Below are 22,377 nucleotides of genomic sequence, written 5' to 3'. Positions count from 1 at the left end.
TAACAGTCATTTCTTTTCTAGTGTAATTCCTGTCCTGCATTTATTTACTTAATGTATACAACAAGTTTTATTATTCCTTCAATGACCATGAGCTAATCCCCCCCCCCCCTCAGGGGGAAGGTTGTGCTGCTTCGTGTGAGAATCCGGATTAAATCGTTAATATTCTAGAATCACTACTTAGGAATTAGGTATAGATTAGACATCCGGTCCCAAAATGACTGAGACTGTACAAATTTGAAGTGCCGATGCTCGTATCAGCCTCTGGTACCCAAAATGTCTCACGTCATGCGACTCTATGGTGTCGAATGACTCTCCCAATTTGTCCAGCTGATGTGGAATCGAACCAGGAGCTGAAATGATATTCCAGAGATGAAATATTAGTTCAACTCCTTATGCTAGTGTGATGCGGCTCAGAGATGTGGGCATGCACTAGGGATCAATACTCGACGTCGTCTCCGAACACGAGACGAATTAGAGATGTAATGATGTGGTAATATAAACTGTTAAAAATGATTCTTGCATGAGTATGATTAACTCTCTCCTTGTTTCTCTATTTTGGTTTATCTACATATAATCACCGTAGTAATTTACATTATTTGCATTACCGTTAATTTAATTAAAACCAACTAAAAAACCTAAAATCCTACTCACCAAAAGTTGTAATTCCAGTTGTGAACCTTTTCCGAGCCCTAAGGTTTGGACGATCCCTTACTCGACCTATCCTACCAAACCCACGTGAGTAAAGTAACTTGACTAAAACGCATTTAACTATCTGGGACGTTGGACTTTGGACTTTGGACTTGGGTCTTTAGACTTCGGACTTTGGACTGTGGACCTCGGACTTAAGAAAATAAGTAACTAAAAATAATAAACGTGTATTATGAACGTTTTATCATGCACCTTCTTGATTGCGAGTCAAAATGAATGTCTAAAGGATGTTAAGGGTCAATTGTTATGCTTGACTAGAGTTATCAATATGTCATTAAAGCCTCAAATATTAATATGTTTCTTTATTTAGTTTTGATTTTCAGGTTCCAATGGAAAAACTACAAAAGGAGGTGGTCGGCGTGAAGCTAGATTTATGTGCAATGAAATCGTATCTTGATGAGACATTTAAAGGTTTAGTGTCTCATGCAACAAAATTGAGGATAGAGTTAAGTTGCAAATATCAGCAAAGAAATGGGAGAATGATCCTGAGACAGGACTTTTCGAAGTTGCTATAATGGAACTAGAAAATACTCCTGTGCCAATTATTAGATAATGAAAACAAAACGGAAGGTAAATTCATGCTAAGGATTTTATGATTAAGTAGAAACTATGTTAATAAAAAGAAAAATAGTTGCATAGTGAGATGTTGTTATGCCCTTGAAACAGTGTGTGCTAGAGATTCTTTAGCCAATACCTCCACAGTAACAAAGAAAAGGTGCATTCACATAATACTCATTTTACTTGTTACAAGCACGAAGATAACCATTTGTTATTGTTTTAGGTTGAGTTTGATAAAGATATGGGTGATTGCTCCTTCTATCGCTATCTGGACTACTTCCTAGAAGTTGTACACTGGCTACAAACTACATTATATGGTAGTCCTAGTAGTAGCTTAGGACAAGTTTTGATAGCATATGCTAATGAGCTTTCAACCTTACGGGTGGACACAACATTCTTCTGATAGCATATGCTAATGAGTACCTAGTTATCTCATTCTTTTGATTCTTTGACAATGTGCATTCTCTATGATATTGCAGGTCTATCTAATATCGTGTTGCAGATGCAACAATATTAAGGTTTATGGTGGAGGTTTGCTGGGCTCCAATGCTAGTTGCATTCAGTATGACTATTGATCAGAGTGATGATAAGGTAGCCACATTTCAATGCTTACTAGGGTTTTGACATGTTGTGCATGTCACTGCAGTGATGGGAATGTAGACACAAATGGGATGCTTTTGTAACTACTGTAGCGAAATTCACATACCTTCATAATGCTGCAGATATGAAACAAAAGAATGTTGATGGCATGAAGGTACACATTTACACATGCATTTGGTAGGATTTTTCTTGTACATCTTTACAGTTTCAGCAGAGGAAGACCTCTTTATTTCATTATGGTAAAGATGTACCTGTTGAACATGCTTTACCATAGTTGTTTTTAAAGTGTTTGCATCCTGTCCTCCTACTTGTGTCCACCATCAATGGAACTCTTTGGCTACCTATTTTTTCTTTCTTTCTGTGTGTCTGTCTCTCCCTAATGGTTAGGTTACACTAGCTACATATTTTTTCTTTCTTTGAGATTCTTGATTCCCTATTTTAGAACTCTTTGACTAATAGGCTTTGTTATACATAAAAAGTTCAACATGTCGGATAAGCATTGTTTTCTTCCCTAGATACCATATCTAAAAGATGGTTTACTACATATGTCCTCTTTACAGGCAATTATCTCGATCGCTATCGAAGATGGTAATTACCTTCAGGAAGCTTGGGAGCACATTCTGATGTGTCTATCTCGATTTGAACACTTGCAACTATTAGGAGAAGGTGTACGTTCTGATGCATCATTTTTCATAGGACATCGATCCGAAGCAGAGGACAAACAAAAATCCTCTGGTTTTCCATCCTTGAAGAAGAAAGGGAATGCTCTTCAGAATCCAACTGTAATGGCTATAGTTTGAGGGGGTTCATATGATAACACTACTGTTGGAGTTCATACCTCAGGGATAGTAACTCCAGAACAGGTTAATAGTTTTATTTCCAACTTGAATCTGCTTGACCAGATTGGAAGTTTTGAGCTCAGCCACATCTATGGTCATAGCCCAAGACTGAACAGCGAGGAAATAGTAGCTTTTGTTAAGGCCCTATGCAAAGTTTCCTTGTTTGTATGGAAAATGATGAATTCATAAGACATCATAAAGCAACCTTAGTTTATTTTTAATAAAGGATCTGATGTAAATATGTAATGGAGACTTTGATGTTATATTGCCCAAGAGAGAAGATACATAAGGCTTGAGGCTCTTCAACATGAAAAATTATTGGTAACGATTATTTAAAATAATTGTTATTAGATTTGTTGATATAAAAAGCTCTTGCAAAGATTTTCAAATGACAATTATGGTTGAAGACAAACTTTGAAAAGAAAAAGATCATTTGTCGTAGGCATGTGAGATGTCCTGCGTACCAAATCTTAGTTAAAAGATGAAACCAAAATTGAGAAGAAATCAAAGTGAAGGCTGAGAGAGAAAGAGTACCTATCAAAGAACTCGTGCCTTCCTAATCAATCTAAAAAGGCATGGCTCCTGTCTCTTATTTTAGGGTGGAGAGTGTTTTTTTATTTTTTGGTGAAGGAGGAGGGCGATGGAGGATGAGAATGAAGAGTGATTTCTTTCTTCTTGTTTTAAGTATCAGGAAACACGTAGAGATTTATGACTTGGTTGTTTCGAGAAATAAAAAAACACGTAGAGATACTCAAATGGACTCTAAGAGGTAAACAAGGTAACTGATGAGCTAAACCAAATCTAATTAGTTAAACAGGGTTGACAAGGTAAACAAACTTTAAAAAGAAACTATTGAGGTTATTTCGGAGGTATTTCGGAACTCCCAAACCACCCCCACAACAAGGTTCAAACCCCCACGTCTCTAGTCGTTTTCTTCATTTGTTTCCTCTACAATGCTCATTACCCTTAGAGGTGACACTTTTATTAGCATTGGTTCATTAAAGGATATTAGTGGACTTCACATTTCCGAGGTATATACCCATTTCCCGTTGCTTAGAAATTTTTAGTTTGTCATGTTATTTTTATTTTTGTTCCTTGGTTTTGTTGCTTAGTTTCATTATGTCTCCCAGGTAGTAAATCTTGTTTTTGTTCAGATAATACCGGTACCTTATTCTTGAGAAGTAATAGAAGTGCTAATCTTATGAAAGGCTTATTCTGATCATATTGACCCAACCCGGCCAATTACTTCCAAGGTATGTGTCGTTTGCTTGGAGGTCACTTCTAGCATCTTATGTTTCTTATCATGTTTTCTCTTGTTGCATCTTCTTTTGCTATGTGGTATTGTGCATGCATTATTACTTCCAGTTTTATTGGAAACTTATACTACGGTATTAGTTTTACTTTCATTCAATATTACGAATCAGTTTCCTTCCTAATTGTTTGATTTATTTATTCTTACTCACTGATTGATATTTTCACTTATATTAGCTGATGAGTGTTTCCTACCTAGGTGAGTTTATGTATTGTGCTTTTAATCTTAGTTGGTTTTCCTGTCACAAATTGCTAACAGACGACATATAACCTTTCTTAAGCATTCACAAACAGTAGCCCAGTTTGACTGTTTTCTAAATTTTGTTATGTTAGTTCTCATATATTCGTATACTGCACCTTCTCGTTTGTGAGTCAAAATGAACGTCTAAAGGATGTTAAGGGTCAATTGTTATGCTTGACTAGAGTTATCAATATGTCGTTGAAGCCTCAAATATTAATGTTTCTTTATTTAGTTTTGATTTTCAGGTTCCAATGGAAAAACTACATAAGGAGGTGGTTGGCGTGAAGCTAGATTTATGTGCAATGAAATCGTATCTTGATGAGACTTTTAAAGGTTTAGTGTCCCACGTCAACCAAATTGAGGATTTAGTTAAGTTGGAAATATCAACAAAGAAATGGGAGAATGATCCTGAGATGAGACGTTTCGAAGCAGCTTTAATGGAACTAGAGAATACTCCTGTGCCAATTATTAGATATAAAGATGCTTCACCTATCACTCCTGAGCTTATGAAGGAGACAATGAAAGCAAAACGAAAGGTAAATTCATGCTAAGGATTTTATGATTAAGTAGAAACTATATTAATGAAAAGAAAAATAGTTGCATAGTGAGATGTTGTTATACCCTTGAAACGGTGTGTGTTAGAAATTCTTTAGACAATACCCCCATAGTAACAACGAAAATAATTCTCATTCTACTTGTTACAAGCACCAAGATAACCGCTTGTTATTGTTTTAGGTTGAGTTTGGTAAGGATATGAGTGATTGCTCCTTCTATCGCTATCTGGATTACTTTCTAGACGTTCTATAACCTTTAATTTTGGATATTGAAGATCCAAAGGGTGATGACAACTGTGGATTTAGGGCCTTGGCCATGGCATTGGGGTATGGCAAAGAGGGCTGGGTCTAAGTACGAGTTAATCTAATTTCAAAGTTGCACGCAAGTAAGGAAGAGTACATACGGATGTTCGGTCATGAAAACATGACTCATTGTGAGGGAAGTCTATTACACTTTAAGGGTGATGCTCCTAAGGAGAAATGGATGTTGCCACCTGAACATGGTTATCTTGCAGCGTCAAAGTATAGTGTTGCGATTGTGTATTTCTCAATGGCAGGTTGTCACACTTTTCTGCCGTTAAAGTCAGCATTCAATGAGAATAACTATAAAGTCATTGGTATTGGGCTTGTTCCAAACCACTTTTTAAAGTTGAATTTGGAAGCAAATTGTCCAATGCCAAAGATCGCGACGTTTTGGGGAAAACATCATCGTGAAATCGCAGATGAGTGGAAATCGTATTTCATGTCTTGCTTTGATGCATTTCCACTTGTCTCTTGTAGATATGATCATTTGGGCGACCATGTGATTCTGAGTGATTCATACTGACTTGGTAGGAGGCTACATTTGTTGAAGCTTTCGCCCTATTATGGCTATAGTAGACTTTAAGACCTTGGAATCAAGTAGCCAATGTTCTTTCTCAAGTTTAATGTAATTGTTTGAGTTCACTTTAAATTTGTGTAGAAAAAAATAATATGTTCTTCATAATTTTGGATGTTGTTTGAAACAAGTTATTGCTTCCTCTTAAATTAGTAATGCACAAGTAAAAAACTATCGAATCCAAAGCCTAGTGTGTATGTAAAATCATGAGTGATGTGATTTTGAGTTGTAATATGATCATGAATAGCTGCAATATTATCTTAAGTTGTAATATGATCATGAAATAGATGGAGAAAGAGAAACAAACAAAAAAAGTGTGCCTATTTCAGATTAAACAATTAATTAGAAGTGGATCCAGATGGATTCGAACCTTCAGCCTCTCAAATAATGAGCGCTCTTACCCTTTTGAGCTTATGGATCCATTAACAAAGACAAACATTCACCATATGATGAGTAACAAGTTCAGAGAAATCAAAGCACTTTGACTGATTATATTATGTCTTCTATGTCTCTTATATCTTAAAATTACCTTCAGAGAGCATGTTTGAGACAGACCAGTTTCAGTCATGATAATCAGGCATTTTATATTGTGCTCGTTTGCATATTCATACTGCTCTATAAGGCTTGGGTAGGACATGGGAACAAACGCTGACTACACGACATTATTATGCATTAAGTACTTATTATGCAGTGAGTACTTATGGAAGTCAGGTAATAATACCCCAACAAAAACAAAGTTCTACAAAATAACCATAGCAATGAACCAATACACCTGAATAACATGTGAACAATATTGAAAACTGTAGGAACCGTTATTTCAGAATGTAAATTTCTACAAACCGTGAAAACCATGCGCAGCGGAATTAATGGGTTCTCACGATTTTGATTGGGAAACATACCTTTGAGATTGGCTAAGATAACTCTGAGAATCCAATAGCTATGAAATCAACAACCTCTTGATCTTCTGTTGTATTCCTATCAATAGATTGGAAGTTGTGTGGGCAACGATCTACCAACCCCTTTCTTTCTCTCTTGGCCTATCTCACTCACAAAGCTAGAAACGAATTCAGATCTACTTTTCTTGCCTCTCTTTTTCAACCAATAAATAGTGAATTCGGCCAGGAGAGAAGGGTTTGTTTTTATAGGCTACAACAGGGACCATGAGGAGAAATTAGGGTTGGGCCTCCTAACGGGCTTGGGCTTCCCATGTTCGTCCAGAACACACAGCCTAAGTCCGTCAACAAATGGCTTATTCCACTAAAGGCCATTGTTGCACTACTACCTAAATCCCAAATTACGGGTTACGTTTATGGGCTCCATATTATATGCTCGTTGATCTCCCCGTGTTTAAGATATCGAATGCCTGTTGGTTAAGTCAAGTTACTGACAACTACATTAATCAGTTTCTTATGTCCTTGAGTAGTACCACTCAACCTCATTGTCATGTCGGATCAAATCCACCTGCAAGGTTTACATGACAATCCTTATGAGCTCCTCAAGGGGACATCATTAGCCTGACTTCTTGCGGGACACGGATTCCTTCTATAATCAACAGCACACCTTACATACAATGTTATTACCCAATCCATCGAGTTTGTTGATTCACAAATGAATCTCACTCATTGATGATTTAAATCAATATACAATGCACGTAAGTGACCGTTATTATATCCGGATTAAGAGGACAAGCATCCATAATAACAGAGGCGTTTGTTCTCTTATATAGTCAGTATAAAGAGAAACCACCTCACTTGGTCATGTTCAATACACACAAAGTATACTAGTGTAATCCTATAGTCAAGATAGACTAATACCAGATTATACTACAACCGTACTAATGGTTTGTCCAAATCCATCTAGGTTGTGAACGATTACTTATACTTTATAAAGTACTGATGATATGATCTTCTGTGTGTCACCACACACCATATCATCTACAACATAAAGTATTAGACACATGCATATAATTAATAACATATATAATATGTATAACATTTGCCCATATGATTCTCATTCAAAATATAAAAATTAGAGTTATTACAAGTAATGCTTTTAGTATATAACCCTATAAAAAACGTCACCATCTTTTCCAAACCCATAACATAGAGATTTTGGTTTCTCCTCTCTAGAAACGCCTATTTTACCAATCAGACAGAATACGGACATCTCACATTTTGCAACTGAAGATGAGTCACTATTTCTGGCCAGGAGCAAAACTAATCAATTTCAGACCCACCACTTACAAATCCTTCACATTTCAGCCCAAATTGTTATAGTATTTAGAATATTTTGACTTGGCTTGACCTGAATTCACTAAAGTAATTTGATTGTGTAATCAAGGTCAACTGCCTTTTGGTAAACAAGTTGTAAGTTCTTGCGCATCCCTTGGTAAACAAGCAAATTGAGCAAAAGTAAGTGCAAGTCAGCTAAATTTAGTTACAACTTACTTCCCTCAAACCCATATGTTACATGACAAATAGGTTTGTCTCTTCACAAAAACTACATAATAGTCATAATATTATTGCACAACATTCCAACTCAAAAGGCGTCCTCTATTTAATATAGTTGAATGAAATGGTCAATTTTTGAGAAGAAACAAACTAAATAATTCGCATACGGATCCAGATGGATTCGAACCATCAACCTCTCAAATAACGAGCGCTCTTGCCCTTTTGAGCTTATGAATCCATAAACGAAGACAAGCACAAACTGAAAAAACAAAAAAATATCTATGAAATATGAGTAATATACCCCTAATTCAAAACAAAAAAACTAACTTCGAGTCAATTAACATTGGACCACGACTTGAAAGAATAAAAGCACGCCAATAATGTACTCACAAATATTCTAAACATTCACTCCATCCTAAACAAAAGGAAAATCAGTAAGGTTGTCGTCGAATTTCATTAAGACACAAAATATAGAAAAGTGCAACATGTAGGAATTAAAAGGCCAACAAAATGGAACCTAAGAATGTTTCAGAAATAAAAAAAAAAATGTCAATAAGAGAACACTTTTATTTCCTCATTATAAGGTTAAACAATGACACTTACTAAATAGAACACTAGAAGCCACCATGGTGTACTTTAGTCTAATTAACTAATTAAGTAATCAGTGAATGTTAATGCACTATTCAATTCTCCAAATTCAAAATTGTTCGGCTTAAACAACTAATGAGGCAACATTAACAAAATGAATTCAAGTCCTTACTTTCTGAGTTGTATTTAGATTCATGATTGAAATTTGAGAGTCTCGACCATCAGCAGTATACACAGAAAATAACTTATGTCTATATGGGTGCCATGTTATATCTTCGGTCCACCTCCTTTGCTTTGTGGACATGCATTTCGTACTACTTAGTAAAGAGGCACCAGACCTGCAGTTTCAAAATAAAAAATGACATGTCTGCAATAAAAAAACAGAGAAAAAAAAGGGAGCATATATTCAACCGAAATGGTAATAGAGATAATGAACGCAATAAACAATAGTTTTAAAATAAAAAATAAGAAGGGGGGGTGCCAGTATGCCAATGCACTGTTACAATTATACTCAAAACAGAAAAGGAAGACTCCAACACTTCCAAAATAACCACCAAAATCCAGCTAGAGGCTTATGGACTATGGTAAATCAGCAAAGAAGATCCCCATCTAAACTATATCTCGAATTATCAAGAGGTGAATGTGTCGTCAATTAAACTAATAATGTGACACTTTGCTAGTTGGGAAAGGCAATATTCATGTCATAATTCATGATTGATCCCAAATAAGTGAAATAACGAAATCACAAGATGAAAAGATATAAAATAACCCAAACTAGTTATTACGAAGTTATAAGTATGAACCATTTTCTCAAGATTTCAGACACAATGTATAATCCACGTAGAAATGAAATTGTGAAGCCACCATGTTGTGCAAATCACTATATGTCCCTTATAAATTTCAGGATGGGATACTGGGGGTTCGTATGGATGGAAGTCTTTCTTTCTTCATTAGCTAAAATATACTAAAACATATGTTTGTAAACAATGAGGCTGGAGGAACAAAATAACCAAATTAACAAGTAGTAATTAAATAAGAAAAGAAACAAAAACTAGAGTCAATAATGATCGAGTTGTACTTACTCTTGGTTTCGGAGTTGCAGAGCTTGCCATGGACTATAATAGGATCATTGTCGTCGGGGAAACCTCGGGAGGCGAAGAAGGAGAGTAGGGATTTCCAAGTGAGGGAAGAAGAAGATGATGACACACTGCCTATTAAGTGTTTGTTGAGCTTGACAGTAGCCACACTAGTAGGGCCCAAACCGAAGAAATGAGAGATGAACCCCATGTCCACCTTTTCATCTTCTGACACCACTACGTCTTGTACATAGTGCTTTGACACAGACGGACACAACAGCTTCACAATTCTTCTTCTTCTTCTGGTGTTAGTTTGGATGAATGCTAGCAATTACAACCTTACAGAACGGGAGTATATCCTTTGAAAGAAATCCAGCATTCCAGATGTAGGGAGGTGATCAAGTACATCTGTATAATCCTGCGAATCAATATCATAATTGATGAGAAGATGATAACTAAATTCCAATCGTTTGATGAAGAATTGAGAAGAGAGAAAATATTTTGAAATTTGAGGAAGGGTTCAAAATAGTGGGAGAGAAAGAGAAGAGAAACTAGGAACCTAAACAAATTTTCTGCGAGTTTGCTTCCAGTTTTACCCTTTACATATTTTCTCATATTTATAGTGGAAGATGACATATGATCTATGCGCATTAGGATGCATTTCAAGCCATGCGCATTGTAGATTTGGTAATAAAATTATACATATATTTGTTTTTTTTATAAAACTAAATAGTTTTAGCAACGTTGGCATTAATATAAACCAGATTTTGGGTTTAATCTCCCTGGTTGATACATAATCAGCATAAAAACCCCCTCATTACGTACTAACCCATAAAAACCCCCTATTTTTTTAAAATACCCAAACAGACCAAAATACCCCTATAAAAATCGGGCTGACGTCATCCTATGTAAATTTGTATTTACATATGACAATATAAAATTACACAGTCTTCTTAACTTATTTAAATTTAAATTTTCATATAAAATTTTTTTTCATAAGAAAATTTAAATTTAAATTTACATATGAAAATTCATATTTACATAACCTGTGTCACCTGTCAGTTGTCAGAAAAAATGTCTATGAAATTTCATATTTGCATATGTAAATTTGTATGCACATATGTAACTTCATATTTACATATGTAAATTCATATTTTCATATTTCCAAACCATCTTGATCATCCATTTCAATTGCCTCCTCATGTACATCTTCAATCTCCTCTTTTATAGGAATAGAGCTCACATTTATTGACCCGTCGACCACAGATATGGACATACCATTGCTGACATTATCTTTATGTTCTTCCTTCAAACTTTTGGGTTTTGATGAAGTTTGAGGAGATGATGAGCTCTTTGAAGCGACATTGTTCTTTGGTGGTTGTGTTAGGTGTTGAGCCAGCAAGTGCATTTCTTTGTGTTGGCCATGAGTGATTATGTTCAAGTATAGGTGATTACCAACATGTTTGGATCGGTTAGACTTCGTTCTACTTGTTTCTGGCCGAAACCTTTTCGAGTCTTTGCATCTATAATATCCCTGGATCATAGTTTGTGATATTACAGCTTAAATTAATGAATGCCCGAATACTTTGTAATAGATGATCGAAGAAAGTAGTTACGTCTTAATTCATGAACTTAAGAGAATAGTAATAGCTGGCTGAATGAGATGAGAATGCATGTTTGGTGTTTTGGTCACAAGAAAAAAAAAACTGTTATATTTGTTCATTGGATACTTTACAAATTAATTAATGTGACATTCGGAGGGTATACATACCTAGGATAAGGAGAACCTTTGATTGGTTTTCGACCATACTTTCTCCATGCCCGAGGTCGATGGAACAACTTCTCCACTTGGCACCTTTAATCGTTAGCAATTTCTTTGGTGGTTTGGAATACATACCGCCTTCTTTGCACGGCTTTTTCTGCAAAATAATTACAAAATAAGTTACTTCTGCATGCTATTTCCCACAAAGAGGGGAAAAACGAGAAAAATTTGTTCATTGAGCATTTGGCGCGGGCACAAGAAGAATAGAACAAGCAAAACACGCCAAGATTTTTTTTTTCCTTTCATAATCTTGCTTCACTCGCAAGGTTCAAGACGCATACTAGCAAGATTTTACTTAGAGAATTGAAGCACTCGCCAATCAATGTATGTTTCTAAAACTACATAACAAAAAGTGAAATGAATCAAGATCCTTCTATTTACTCTTAGTACTTTCGATCATTATTATTCGATCTTCCATGGATAATAATTCTCAAGGAAGAAAAGGAAAACCAAATAAAGCCGAAAGTAAGGCAAAGATCCAATATCAAATGAACAGGAGGATTGACTACATGAAAGCTATGACTATGCTTACTACTGTGACCCATGAATAAGGAAAGCCTTTTTACATGTAGATTGATGTACTGTAGTCCCAATATAACAATGAACTTTTGTTGTTCATATCATATGCTTTTATATAGTTAGTAATCATGAATTCATGATATTTTTCCAAGTACTTAATTATGAACATAATTTTTCTATTTACATCAACCCTTAATCCACAACTTCTGATCTAGATCGAGTACTTAATAATAAGTAATAATTAATTTACATTATTCACATAAAAACAAAGATAAAAAAAAATATTCCTTGATTATAAGAGTCACTGAGAGCATATAGGGATAAAAACAAAGATAAATGTGCAAGTCTCATGAGCATGAAAGTTGTAGCAACTCACGAACAAGATCTTCACAGCTTTTTGTTACATTCGGAAGTTAAACACATGCCTAAATCCTAATGAAGCACACTCTGTCTCGAGAGGGGGAGGCGGCCATACACCAACGAGCTAATCCTCTATCTATACTATTGCTTGTAAAACAAAATCTTCTTGGGCAATAAACGACTTCGGTCGACTCTATCTCAATATAGTTTACATCACACATATTTTCTAGCCAAAAATGTAACGTATTCACTCGAGACTAGCGATGCATTGCAAGAGTAAAGAAAAAACTTGTTGAAGCGCTAAGAAGTGCATGGAGATTTCAAAAGCTTCAAATTACATCAATGAAGCAACATATTATTAGAAAACAAGAAGTATCCTGAAAAACAAGCTCCATTTTACAACTCTCCAATTATGCTATCATTGAGTTTTGAGGGCATGCCATTATTTCTAAATTAACACGAAAAAGTACATAATAACAAAATTAAACAAAGGCAGACATGTATAAAAATGCCTCAGGTAGTACTCACCTCCAATTATTATCAATACCGAAACAATGCTCTAAAATCAATTATCCAAGCCTGACCCAAAGAGTTTCGCTCTTGATAATGGGGTTTGCACAAATCCTTCCACCTTAAAATCTTTTGGACAAACTTCACGACACTTTGCAAACTGTGCCTTCACCTCTTCATTCCGATCAAGCAAGCTATAAATCACAAACTGATAAAAATAAGGTCGGTAGTCGTTGGGATCCTCTTTCGCAAGCTCTTCATAACTACTCAACGCCTCATCAACATTCTTCTGAAGATACTTAATTTGCACCATAATCAAACGAACGTTTCTCGCATCATTCTCCTTACGCTCTTCCGAGCAAGTACCAATTCTCTTCAAGCAATCGCAATGCAGCTTGTCCTTCTCCACATTGGTCCATCAACAATGCATTTTGAAACAAGGCTTCGAAACACAAAGGGTCTTGAACTAATATCTCTTCATAAACCTTCCTCGCTCCGTCATTTTCGCCCATTTCATTATACAACCTTGCCATTAAAAATTTCCATTCTAACTCCAACGGTTGGGCTGAAATAAAACGTTTCAAAATCTGCAACGCTTCTTCGTGTTCTCCGTCTTCTAGTTTACGTTCTAGTAAAGACTTCAATGCATCAATTGCCTCTGAATGTGATTCAAGAAACTCAGAAAGTGGGGATTTCTCGTTTTTCACTTCTTCTTCAAAAGAAGGCTGATCCCCATTTCTTGGTTCTTCTTGGTCGAAATTACAATGAATATGGAAAAAGGGTAAAATGGATAATAAAATAAAATAGGAAATAGAAATCGGACTGGAATTTCGCTGTTATTGGAAAGCAGGGAGTTTTTGTGATATGGGCCGATAGGAAGGGTTCAAACCAATGGGCTGAGCCCCATTTCTTGTAATATAAACTCGGTAAAAATATGGTTTACTTAATCTCTCTATCAGTGGAGTATCCGTTTATACCCTTAAATTAAAAGAATGTATATAACACATTGAAAAGTGGGTTTTGTGTATAAGTAAAAATAATTGGAATTTATGATTGTTTAGTAGTCTATTATTATTTTCCCGTGAAAATCTACAGGTATCTTCTTTAATCCCTCCTCTTATTCTTCATAGTTATGATTTCTCTGCTTTTGAGATATTTTAGATATATCCTAGATTATGAAGCAAAGACAGAAACACTTTTTGATCGTTGATTCAATGATTCCTTCTCCTTAGTAATTTTTCTTTATGATATTTGTCACTTCCTTTTCCATTGATGTTAAACTGTACATATGGATCTGCAGAAAGCTTCAAATAGCTCAATGTGGAGTTGTGCATTATCTTATGTGGGAGCTCTAACTTCATTATGCTAAAGTGATAAGGACATAACAACTGAAATCTGGAGTGCGTGCTGTAACTGTTGTTCGATAAAAATGTTTATATACAATTATCAATGACACGCTTTTCAACTTTTATAGTTTTGTAACTTTTGCACTGTTATATTAATCTCCAATTTTGTCAGTATAATTCACCCCTTGCAAAGTGGTTCCTGTGTTTATATTTGAATCGATTTATAGATTAAAGTAGCAATTTATCGTTGTGGCAACAACTATCTTGGCGAGAGCTGAATTTGGTGGTTTAGTGTATATTTGACCGTGGTTTTTCTCACGTTTACTTGTAGGATGAAGATAGTTCGTAGAGATTACATAAGAAATGGACCGGGGTATGTTAGAATGATTCCAGAAGAATCAGATGATTTGTGGGTTGCGTATAATTTAATGGCGGTAGGGGACTTCGTTTTAGCGGATACCGTGAGGAAAGTATTGCGAGAGGCAGCTTCTGGTGGAAGAGATGCAGAACGTGTGAGACTCAAGCTCGAGATAAAATTGGAGTCTATAGATTATGATAAAGAAGGGTCGGTTTTGCGTTTGCGTGGGAAGAATGTAACGCAGAATGAGCATGTGAAGGTTGGGCAGTATCATACTTTGGAAATTGAAATGCATCGTATGTTTACTCTAAGGAAGGAGGTTTGGGATTCTTTGGCTATAGATTTATTGCATCAAGCTTCTGACCCTGCTGCAAGTGCTGATCTAGCTGTAGTTTTGATGCAAGAAGGACTTGCAAATATATTTCTTGTTGGTAAAAGTGTGACAACAACTCGTTCTAGGATAGAAGGTTCCATTCCACGGAAACATGGACCTGGGATTGCTGGTTACGAAGCTGCTTTGACTAAGTTCTTTGAGAATGTTTTACAAGCTTTCTTAAAGCATGTTGATTTTAATGTTGTCCGTTGTGCTGTTATTGCAAGTTCAGGTTTTACAAAAGATCAGTTTCACAAGCACTTGTTGTTAGAAGCGGAAAGGAGACAGCTGAGACCTATTATTGAAAACAAGTCACGTCTACTTCTTGTGCATACAACTGGTGGATATAAGCATAATTTGAAAGAGGTTTTGGATGCTCCAAGTGTCATGAACTTGATAAAGGATACAAAAGCAGCTCAAGAGGTTCGAGCTTTTAAGCAGTTCAACGAGATGATGTCGAGTGATCCAAATCGTGCCTGTTATGGGCCAAAACATGTTGAGGTTGCTCATGAGCAAATGGCTATTCAGACACTGCTGATCACTGATGAACTGTTCAGAAATGCTGATATACCTACGCGGAAGAAGTATGTGGACTTGGTCAGCTCTGTGAAGGATATTGGGGGAACTGCTCTAATATTCTCTTCTATGCACGTCTCTGGTGAACAGCTAGCTACGCTGACAGGAATTGCAGCTATTCTGCGCTTTCCTCTGCCAGAATTGGATGATATTGAGATGTAATTGTAGGTTTATTTTTGTAATGCTTTTATTTATCGTTGTATCTTAGTGATCATTTCAATCATAAGTGCAATCTTAATTGTGAGACTATTGGAGTATATATACAGTGAACAGCGGTGTATCAGATAAATTTGTCTGCTTTACAATTGAGCAACTAATAAGTTAATTAAAAGTTACTCCAACTCCAACTGATAGTGGGACCCCTTTTACAAATGTATAAGCCCTAAACCTTTTTCTCAAATCTTCTCCAACAAATGGCTCGAAAGGTAAAATTTCGTTTGTTAAGTAAAATTGAAATTGGAAATAAATGTTTTATTTTGATGATGTGAAACAGGAAGCATCAGTATTGTTACTTGATGTCGGTCCATCTATGCACACTCTTTTACCCGAAATTGAAAAAGTCTGCTCGATGCTCGTACAAAAGAAGGCAAGAATCTTTTTTTTTTTTTACTTTTTTTATTCATGTCAAGTAATCTTTTACTTCAATGCCAGATGATATACAACAAAAACGATGAACTAGGATTTGTCTTATTCGGCACCCAAGGTAATAATAATAATAATAATTTACTTGTACTACTAATAACTCACAACTGCCAAATTATTATTCACTGATAAATGTTGCAGATACTGACAATGAACTGACCGAGGAAGTGGGTGGATATGAACATGTGGTGGTTTTACGGAATAGTAAAGTAGTCGATGGAGATTTAATTGAAGCTGTGCAAAATCTTCCTCGAGGGACAGTTCCTGGTGATTGTATCCGAGCTCTTCATATGTGTTAGGATATTTAACTGTAAATGTTCATATTGAGTCCTTGACCAGTTTCTAGTTCTGGATGCTATTGTGGTTGGAATGGACATGATGATTAAGAAATATGGAGCAGCAAACAAGGGGAAGAAACGTATTTGTCTTATAACTAGTGCGCAGGATCCTATTAAAGTGCCATTTGAGGGGACAAAAGAGGAACAGGTTGACACCATTGCAACGCAAATGAATGCTCATGGGATGAAACTGGACTCCATAGTTGTCCGAGGAAAGCTTACTGGGAATGCAGATAAGAGAACATTGGATGAGAACGATTTTCTGCTGAGTCGATTTTCTACGAGTGCTTGCGCAAAAACAGTATATGTTGAAAGCCCAACTACATTGCTAGGTGCCTTGCAAACTCGGAACATATCACCTGTAACTATATTCCGGGGTGATCTTGAGATAAGCCCAAAACTAAAGATAAAGGTATGGGAGATTAGTGATTTCTTGCATGGTAGTGTTACGTTAAAAATTATTCACAGATATGGTTCGTTCCTTTTATCTAGTCTTCAATAAAAATCTTTCAGAAGGAAACATATGTTTTTTTTTCCAAAAGAGTAAAGTATTTGTTCTCAATTTCTCATATACCGATCAGAGGGGCAAAACCTCTTAAATGTATTTTGACTTGCATCAATTGCATCAAGGATGACAAATTTATTTTTTTGCTGACATTAATCTAGGTATGGGTTTACAAGAAAACTTCTGAAGAGAAGTTTCCTACACTTAAGAAGTATTCTGATATAGCCCCTCCATCTGATAAATTTGCTACTCATGAAGTCAAAGTAGATTATGAGTACAAAGGCACTGAAGATCCTAACAAAATTGTGCCCCCAGAACAAAGGATTAAAGGTTATCGTTACGGACCTCAGGTGGTTCCTATTTCATCTGCCGAACTGGAGGCTATCAAGTTCAAACCAGAGAAGGGTGTGAGGCTTTTAGGATTTTCAAATGCTTCTAATATATTGCGGTAAATATTAAGTGCATATACAGAATCAGCATTAGTCCCCTGCACTGTTTCCGTTTCTTGTGGACAATGATATGTAATGTTTTGCATTTTTTGATTGTTATTATCTAATGCTTTCTGATCCTTATTTGTCATTGACCTTGCAGACACTATTATATGAAAGATGTGTACATCTTTATTGCTGAACCGGGCAATATGAATGCGGCCGTTGCAGTTTCTGCTTTCGTAAGAGCAATGAAGGAGATGAATAAGGTAGCCATTGTGCGCTGTGTATGGAGACAAGGCCAAGGAAATGTAGTTCTTGGTGTTTTGACACCTAATATATCTAATCGGGAGAATATTGTAAGTTTCTACAATGTGGCCGTGCAATTTCAACTTTTCAAGACACTTCTGGTTTATAATTGACCTTATTGTAATGATTTTTAACATGGGCGTTGGTTCTGCTGAGCAGCCAGATTCATTTTTCTTCAATGTACTTCCCTTTGCTGAGGATGTTCGAGAGTTTCAGTTCCCCTCCTTCAGCAAGTTCCCTCCATCATGGCTTCCGAATGAGCGGCAGCAAGAAGCAGCAGACAAATTAGTCATGATGCTTGATCTTGCACCGCCGGGCAAAGAGGAGGTTTTGCTGCCAGACTTTACACCTAACCCAGTCCTAGAGGTTCTTTACTCAATGACTTTCTGTTGTTCTGTTTCTATGAATTTGAGTGTCGCATGTTCTCAAGGAATTGACATTTCTTTATTTTTATTTCCTGTATAGTTTTTTTTTCCTTTGCTTCAATGATTTATTTATAAAAGAATATCATCATCAGCGCTAATCGATCTCCGTCTTGGGAACTGCCAACTGTGATATAGTCGTATATAACATTTTCCTTGTTTTTTGGACGAAAGATATGTTCACATCTTTGATTTTTTTTTCCTGTATCTCATCTCCTGCACACATTAGATTGAGTTTCAATCGGTTGTGCTTTGGTTACGTATTGATTTCAAAACTGAGCTTAGTTAAAATTTATTGCATAGAGATTTTTCTTGTCGGGCTCTGATGTACTTTAGCCAAGTTGCAGTTTTATGGTGACAAACACACAATGGAGGGTAAATTCTAAATCCATTAAAAAAAAATGTGAAAGTAGCAACCTGATCGCCAACCCTAGCTTTAAGGTACTCCTTTGTAGTGTCAAGACAGAACATGACCATTGGTCTTTTCTGTGAAAGTGTCAACTGGTAAAGTATTTATTTCACCTCAACGTGTTATATATTGTACAAATGTATCTTGCCATCTTTTCTAACCACCAAATGTTCTTGTTCTTTTGATTCGGCAAGTAACACGGTATATCATCTTGCTATGACTCAGACATATAGCTAACCTGGTTCCAAATAATGGGCCATGCAGATTTTAAAACTCATTGCATAGTAATAAAGCCTTAGATGTAAGCTATCCTGTTGTTCCGTGTACATAACCTTTGTTCTTGGTTGTTTTCTTTAGGGGATATCCATTATTATAGGCATACAACCAATACATCTAGTTTATGCCTTGTAGCAAAATGCTCTCACATGAACAACTTAAGGAAAAAATTAAAGGCCAAGAGACTCATGACACAATATACTGAAGTGAGCCAGGTGTACTCATTCATCTGGATGCGCTTAACCCAGGGTTTTCTTGCTTCATACATTTATATGGTAACTCAAAATATTAATGTGATGTTCAACTTCAGTTAATATAGTTTATTTGCATTGTTTATGACTTTCTGATCCCAAATGTCATTATAATACATTGCTTTTTCTTTAAGTAATGAAGGCATAGCTGGCATTTGTGTTGATTGTTTTTTATTGCATCAATTTTGCTAGTCAAACTGGAATATCTGTTTTCTACTATTTCAGCGCTTTTATCGCCTTCTCGAGCTGAAAACTAGGAAGCCCGATGCTGATGTGCCTCCACTTGACAATACTTTAAAGCGAATTACGGAGCCTGATCCAGAACTTCTTTCTCAGAACAAGGCTGTCATAGATGAATTTCGCAAGCAGTTTGAGCTGAAGGAGAACCCAAAGGTCAATCTGTTTTCAATTAGATTGACACATATTTTTTGAACTTCATGTTCAAGCCTCATAGTCTTTTCCAAAAATTGTTTTTCATTTCAGCTTAAGAAGTCATCTAAACGATTATGGAGAGATAAACCCACAATGTCTGATGAGGAACCAGATGGTGCTCTAGATTTTGACACTCAAACTGTCAATGAATCTACTGAAAAGGTTGAAAAAATTGGAAATTCGACTCCCGTACAAGATTTTGAAGCTATGATGGCTCGCAGGGATAGCAAAGTGTGGGTTGACAAAGCAATCAAAGATATGAAAAGTCATATATTTGACCTTGTGGAGAACTCCTATAAAGGGGACACATATGACAAGGCACTGGATTGTTTAGTTGCGCTTCGCAAGGGATGCATTCTTGAGCAGGTATGGATCTTTCTGCGAATTTAATGGCTGTGGCTTATAGGGCCATTGGTGAGTATTATTATATAGAGTTTGTGTAGAGGAAATAAGCACGGGGTTTCTGGGCAATTATGACACCAGTGTTGTAGTATACCAGAAGTAAGTTCGAACTTTACTCGTTCTGTAGGTGTAAATCAGCCTCTCCTCCATGTACAAGGTATTACAGTGAAGGACTTCTTAGAGTCAGCATTCACAACTCTTTAATCAATTTCTACTAATGACCTGGGGAGACTTATGTGATTTTTTGTGGTGTGTTAAATCCAATTTCAAATAATTAGGAAGATGCAATCAACTTTTTGGAAATCGGTTATTACTTGGAGGATTTAGTTACTTATTAGTAACTAGGCCCCTAGGGTATTAAAAAGGAAAAAACCTTCTGTTAGTTTTCAGCTCTGTAGTTCCATGCCTGGTGAGGGATACTACAGTCGTTTCACATCAACATTCAGTATATACTTGCTTATTCTCTTTTCTCAGAGCAATGGGTCATAGAAGAATTTCAGTTGGAATGGCATGCCATGTTTCTTTTTATTTCTGGGCTGGCATTTGAGTTGTCTGACTTTGTCTCCCTTCTTTTTCTATTGACATATTGTAGTTCGTTTTGAGATTCTTTTTCTGAAGTGTTTTACTTGCTTGAAGTTTGTCACCAACCAAGGGTCATGTAGTATATAAGATGTTTGATATCATAAAAAAGAAAAAAATATGCTATTCTAATATAGTTGCAATCAGAAAGCAGGTTGACTCGTATGCCATGTTTTTTTTTACTCATTCCCGTTTCCTTTAATGGTTACCATGCAATATGAAATATTAGGTTCAGTACTTTTTCTTGAGGCTTTGAGAAACTATATATTCTTAGGTGTGAAAAACCTATGGACGCATCATGGTTGAGAATTACTCGTCACTTCTAGACTCTAATGCGATTGTGTTAGTGCAGGAGCCAAAACAGTTCAATGATTTTCTGCGTCATATAACTAAATTCTGCCAGGAGAAAGACATACGCTGTTTCAACGAGTTCCTTGCTTCCAAACATATCACTTTAATCACGAAGACTGAAGCCGTGGACAGGTATGCTCCTGTTATTCTTGTCCGCTTGGATGTTCCTGCATTACATACTCCAATCTCTTCTATTCTTCACCATCTGCAATCTTTGAGCAGTGACGTGGGAGATGATGAGGCCCGAAATTTCCTGGTCAAAACAGAGCCTGCACTTGACTAAGGGACCTACATTCTATTTGTCAAAGTTGAACCTGCTTATGAGAAAGCGACCAATCTGAATTACTTGGAGTATCTGTTCAAGATCCATAGGCAATTACAGTCTTGTGTAAGAACTAGTTTCATATGTTTTGCGGTATCAAATTCTCCTTTGGAAGGTTCAATGTAAGTATTCCATGTAAAGATGCATTTTCGTTGTCTCCAACCACTCCAATTATGGTATCCTTTTTCTATGAGAAGCAAGAAATTGAAAAGGATGCCACATTCTGTGGACAGTTATAAAGTACCTACGCTTTTACCTTTTGTCATATTTGTACTTTTACCCCGAGTTACTTTATTTTCGTTGTATGTTGAAGGACCTATCTGAATGCCACCTTTTGATCCTGTTTGATACAAGGGTAAAGTTGCAGTTTGGACACTTGTGAGAACCGTCATATATAGTGGACATCACTTCTGCCATGTGGAAGATATTTGAAATAGGTTTACCTCTTCCATTTAGCATTTAAGGTGACAATATATTCTAGCTTGCTTGATACTGGGAAGTATCGATCATGGATATTGAGAGTCCCAGATTGAGTTGGGGTCCACTGGCTTCCATGCCTTCTTGCCTAACAGCTTAAACAACTGTGGTATTTTATCAGCGAAAAAAGAAAAAAGATTAAACGGTTGTCAACTTGTGCACCATACGACTCAGTAGAAAGATTTTGGTTATTTATTTATTTATTCCCAAACTAAGATGCCTGTGATTTTCTTCAGATATCTTGGATGTCAGATGTTCTTCAAACTTTTTAAGCTCATCAAACAAGTCTAATTTGCTTCACTTTCCTTGGTCAATTGGAATCACATTCGGATACAAAAAAAAATGGATATTAAATCGGATGTTGACCTTGATTGTTTTGAGGATTTCTTATTTACATCCTCATTTGATGTTTGCATGACAGGCCGAGTGCTCCTTGCGTCCCTTATGTGAGGCAAATTCAAGAATGGTAGGCAAGTATGTAACAGACTATTTCTCTAAGATCTAGACAGACATTCATCTTTAGAACCCAATCATGCTTATCCTTCGATCACATTCGCTACTGCCCAGA

The 22,377-nt window shown here is 36.2% G+C and overlaps 1 protein-coding gene and 2 pseudogenes across 5 annotated transcripts; 2 read left to right on the top strand and 1 right to left on the bottom strand.

Moving 5' to 3' along the window:
- Positions 1–12,941: 12,941 nt before the first annotated feature.
- On the bottom strand, positions 12,942–13,920 carry LOC147518363 (protein SLOW GREEN 1, chloroplastic pseudogene; annotated as a pseudogene).
- Positions 13,921–13,969: 49 nt separating this feature from the next.
- On the top strand, positions 13,970–15,997 carry LOC147518362 (protein PELOTA 1 pseudogene; annotated as a pseudogene). 3 transcript variants are annotated; one of them, XR_015211774.1, is made up of 3 exons: positions 13,987–14,108; positions 14,314–14,413; positions 14,691–15,997. The product of XR_015211774.1 is annotated as a protein PELOTA 1 pseudogene, transcript variant X2 (transcript). The 3 variants fall into 3 exon arrangements; XR_015211773.1 differs by lacking the exon at positions 14,314–14,413 and having other exon boundaries at positions 13,970–14,108; XR_015211775.1 differs by lacking the exons at positions 13,987–14,108; positions 14,314–14,413 and adding an exon at positions 14,220–14,244.
- Positions 15,967–21,592, top strand: KU80 (Ku80 family protein). 2 transcript variants are annotated; one of them, XM_086590213.1, is made up of 12 exons: positions 15,967–16,091; positions 16,160–16,252; positions 16,318–16,369; positions 16,450–16,581; positions 16,655–17,058; positions 17,313–17,599; positions 17,743–17,938; positions 18,048–18,254; positions 19,472–19,639; positions 19,730–20,044; positions 21,012–21,142; positions 21,233–21,592. In XM_086590213.1, the coding sequence occupies exons 1-12, from the start codon at positions 16,080–16,082 to the stop codon at positions 21,291–21,293; spliced, it is 2,058 nt and encodes a 685-aa protein (XP_086446339.1). In that variant the 5' UTR covers positions 15,967–16,079; the 3' UTR covers positions 21,294–21,592. The 2 variants fall into 2 exon arrangements, with proteins under 2 accessions (XP_086446339.1, XP_086446338.1); XM_086590212.1 differs by lacking the exon at positions 15,967–16,091 and having other exon boundaries at positions 16,098–16,252.
- Positions 21,593–22,377: the final 785 nt, after the last annotated feature.

The sequence above is a fragment of the Coptis chinensis genome, chromosome 2, assembly GCF_015680905.1.
Source record: "Coptis chinensis isolate HL-2020 chromosome 2, ASM1568090v1, whole genome shotgun sequence".
Taxonomy (NCBI): Eukaryota; Viridiplantae; Streptophyta; class Magnoliopsida; order Ranunculales; family Ranunculaceae; genus Coptis; species Coptis chinensis.
This window is presented reverse-complemented; position numbering and strand designations above follow the sequence as displayed.

Coding starts and splice junctions, on each gene's coding strand:
- KU80 (XM_086590212.1), top strand. CDS start 16,133: ATGTTTTATTTTGATGATGTGAAACAGGAAGCATCAGTATTGTTACTT. Junction 17,600..17,742: donor AATGCTTCTAATATATTGCG/GTAAATATTAAG, acceptor TTGACCTTGCAG/ACACTATTATATGAAAGATG. Junction 18,255..19,471: donor CACCTAACCCAGTCCTAGAG/GTTCTTTACTCA, acceptor CTACTATTTCAG/CGCTTTTATCGCCTTCTCGA.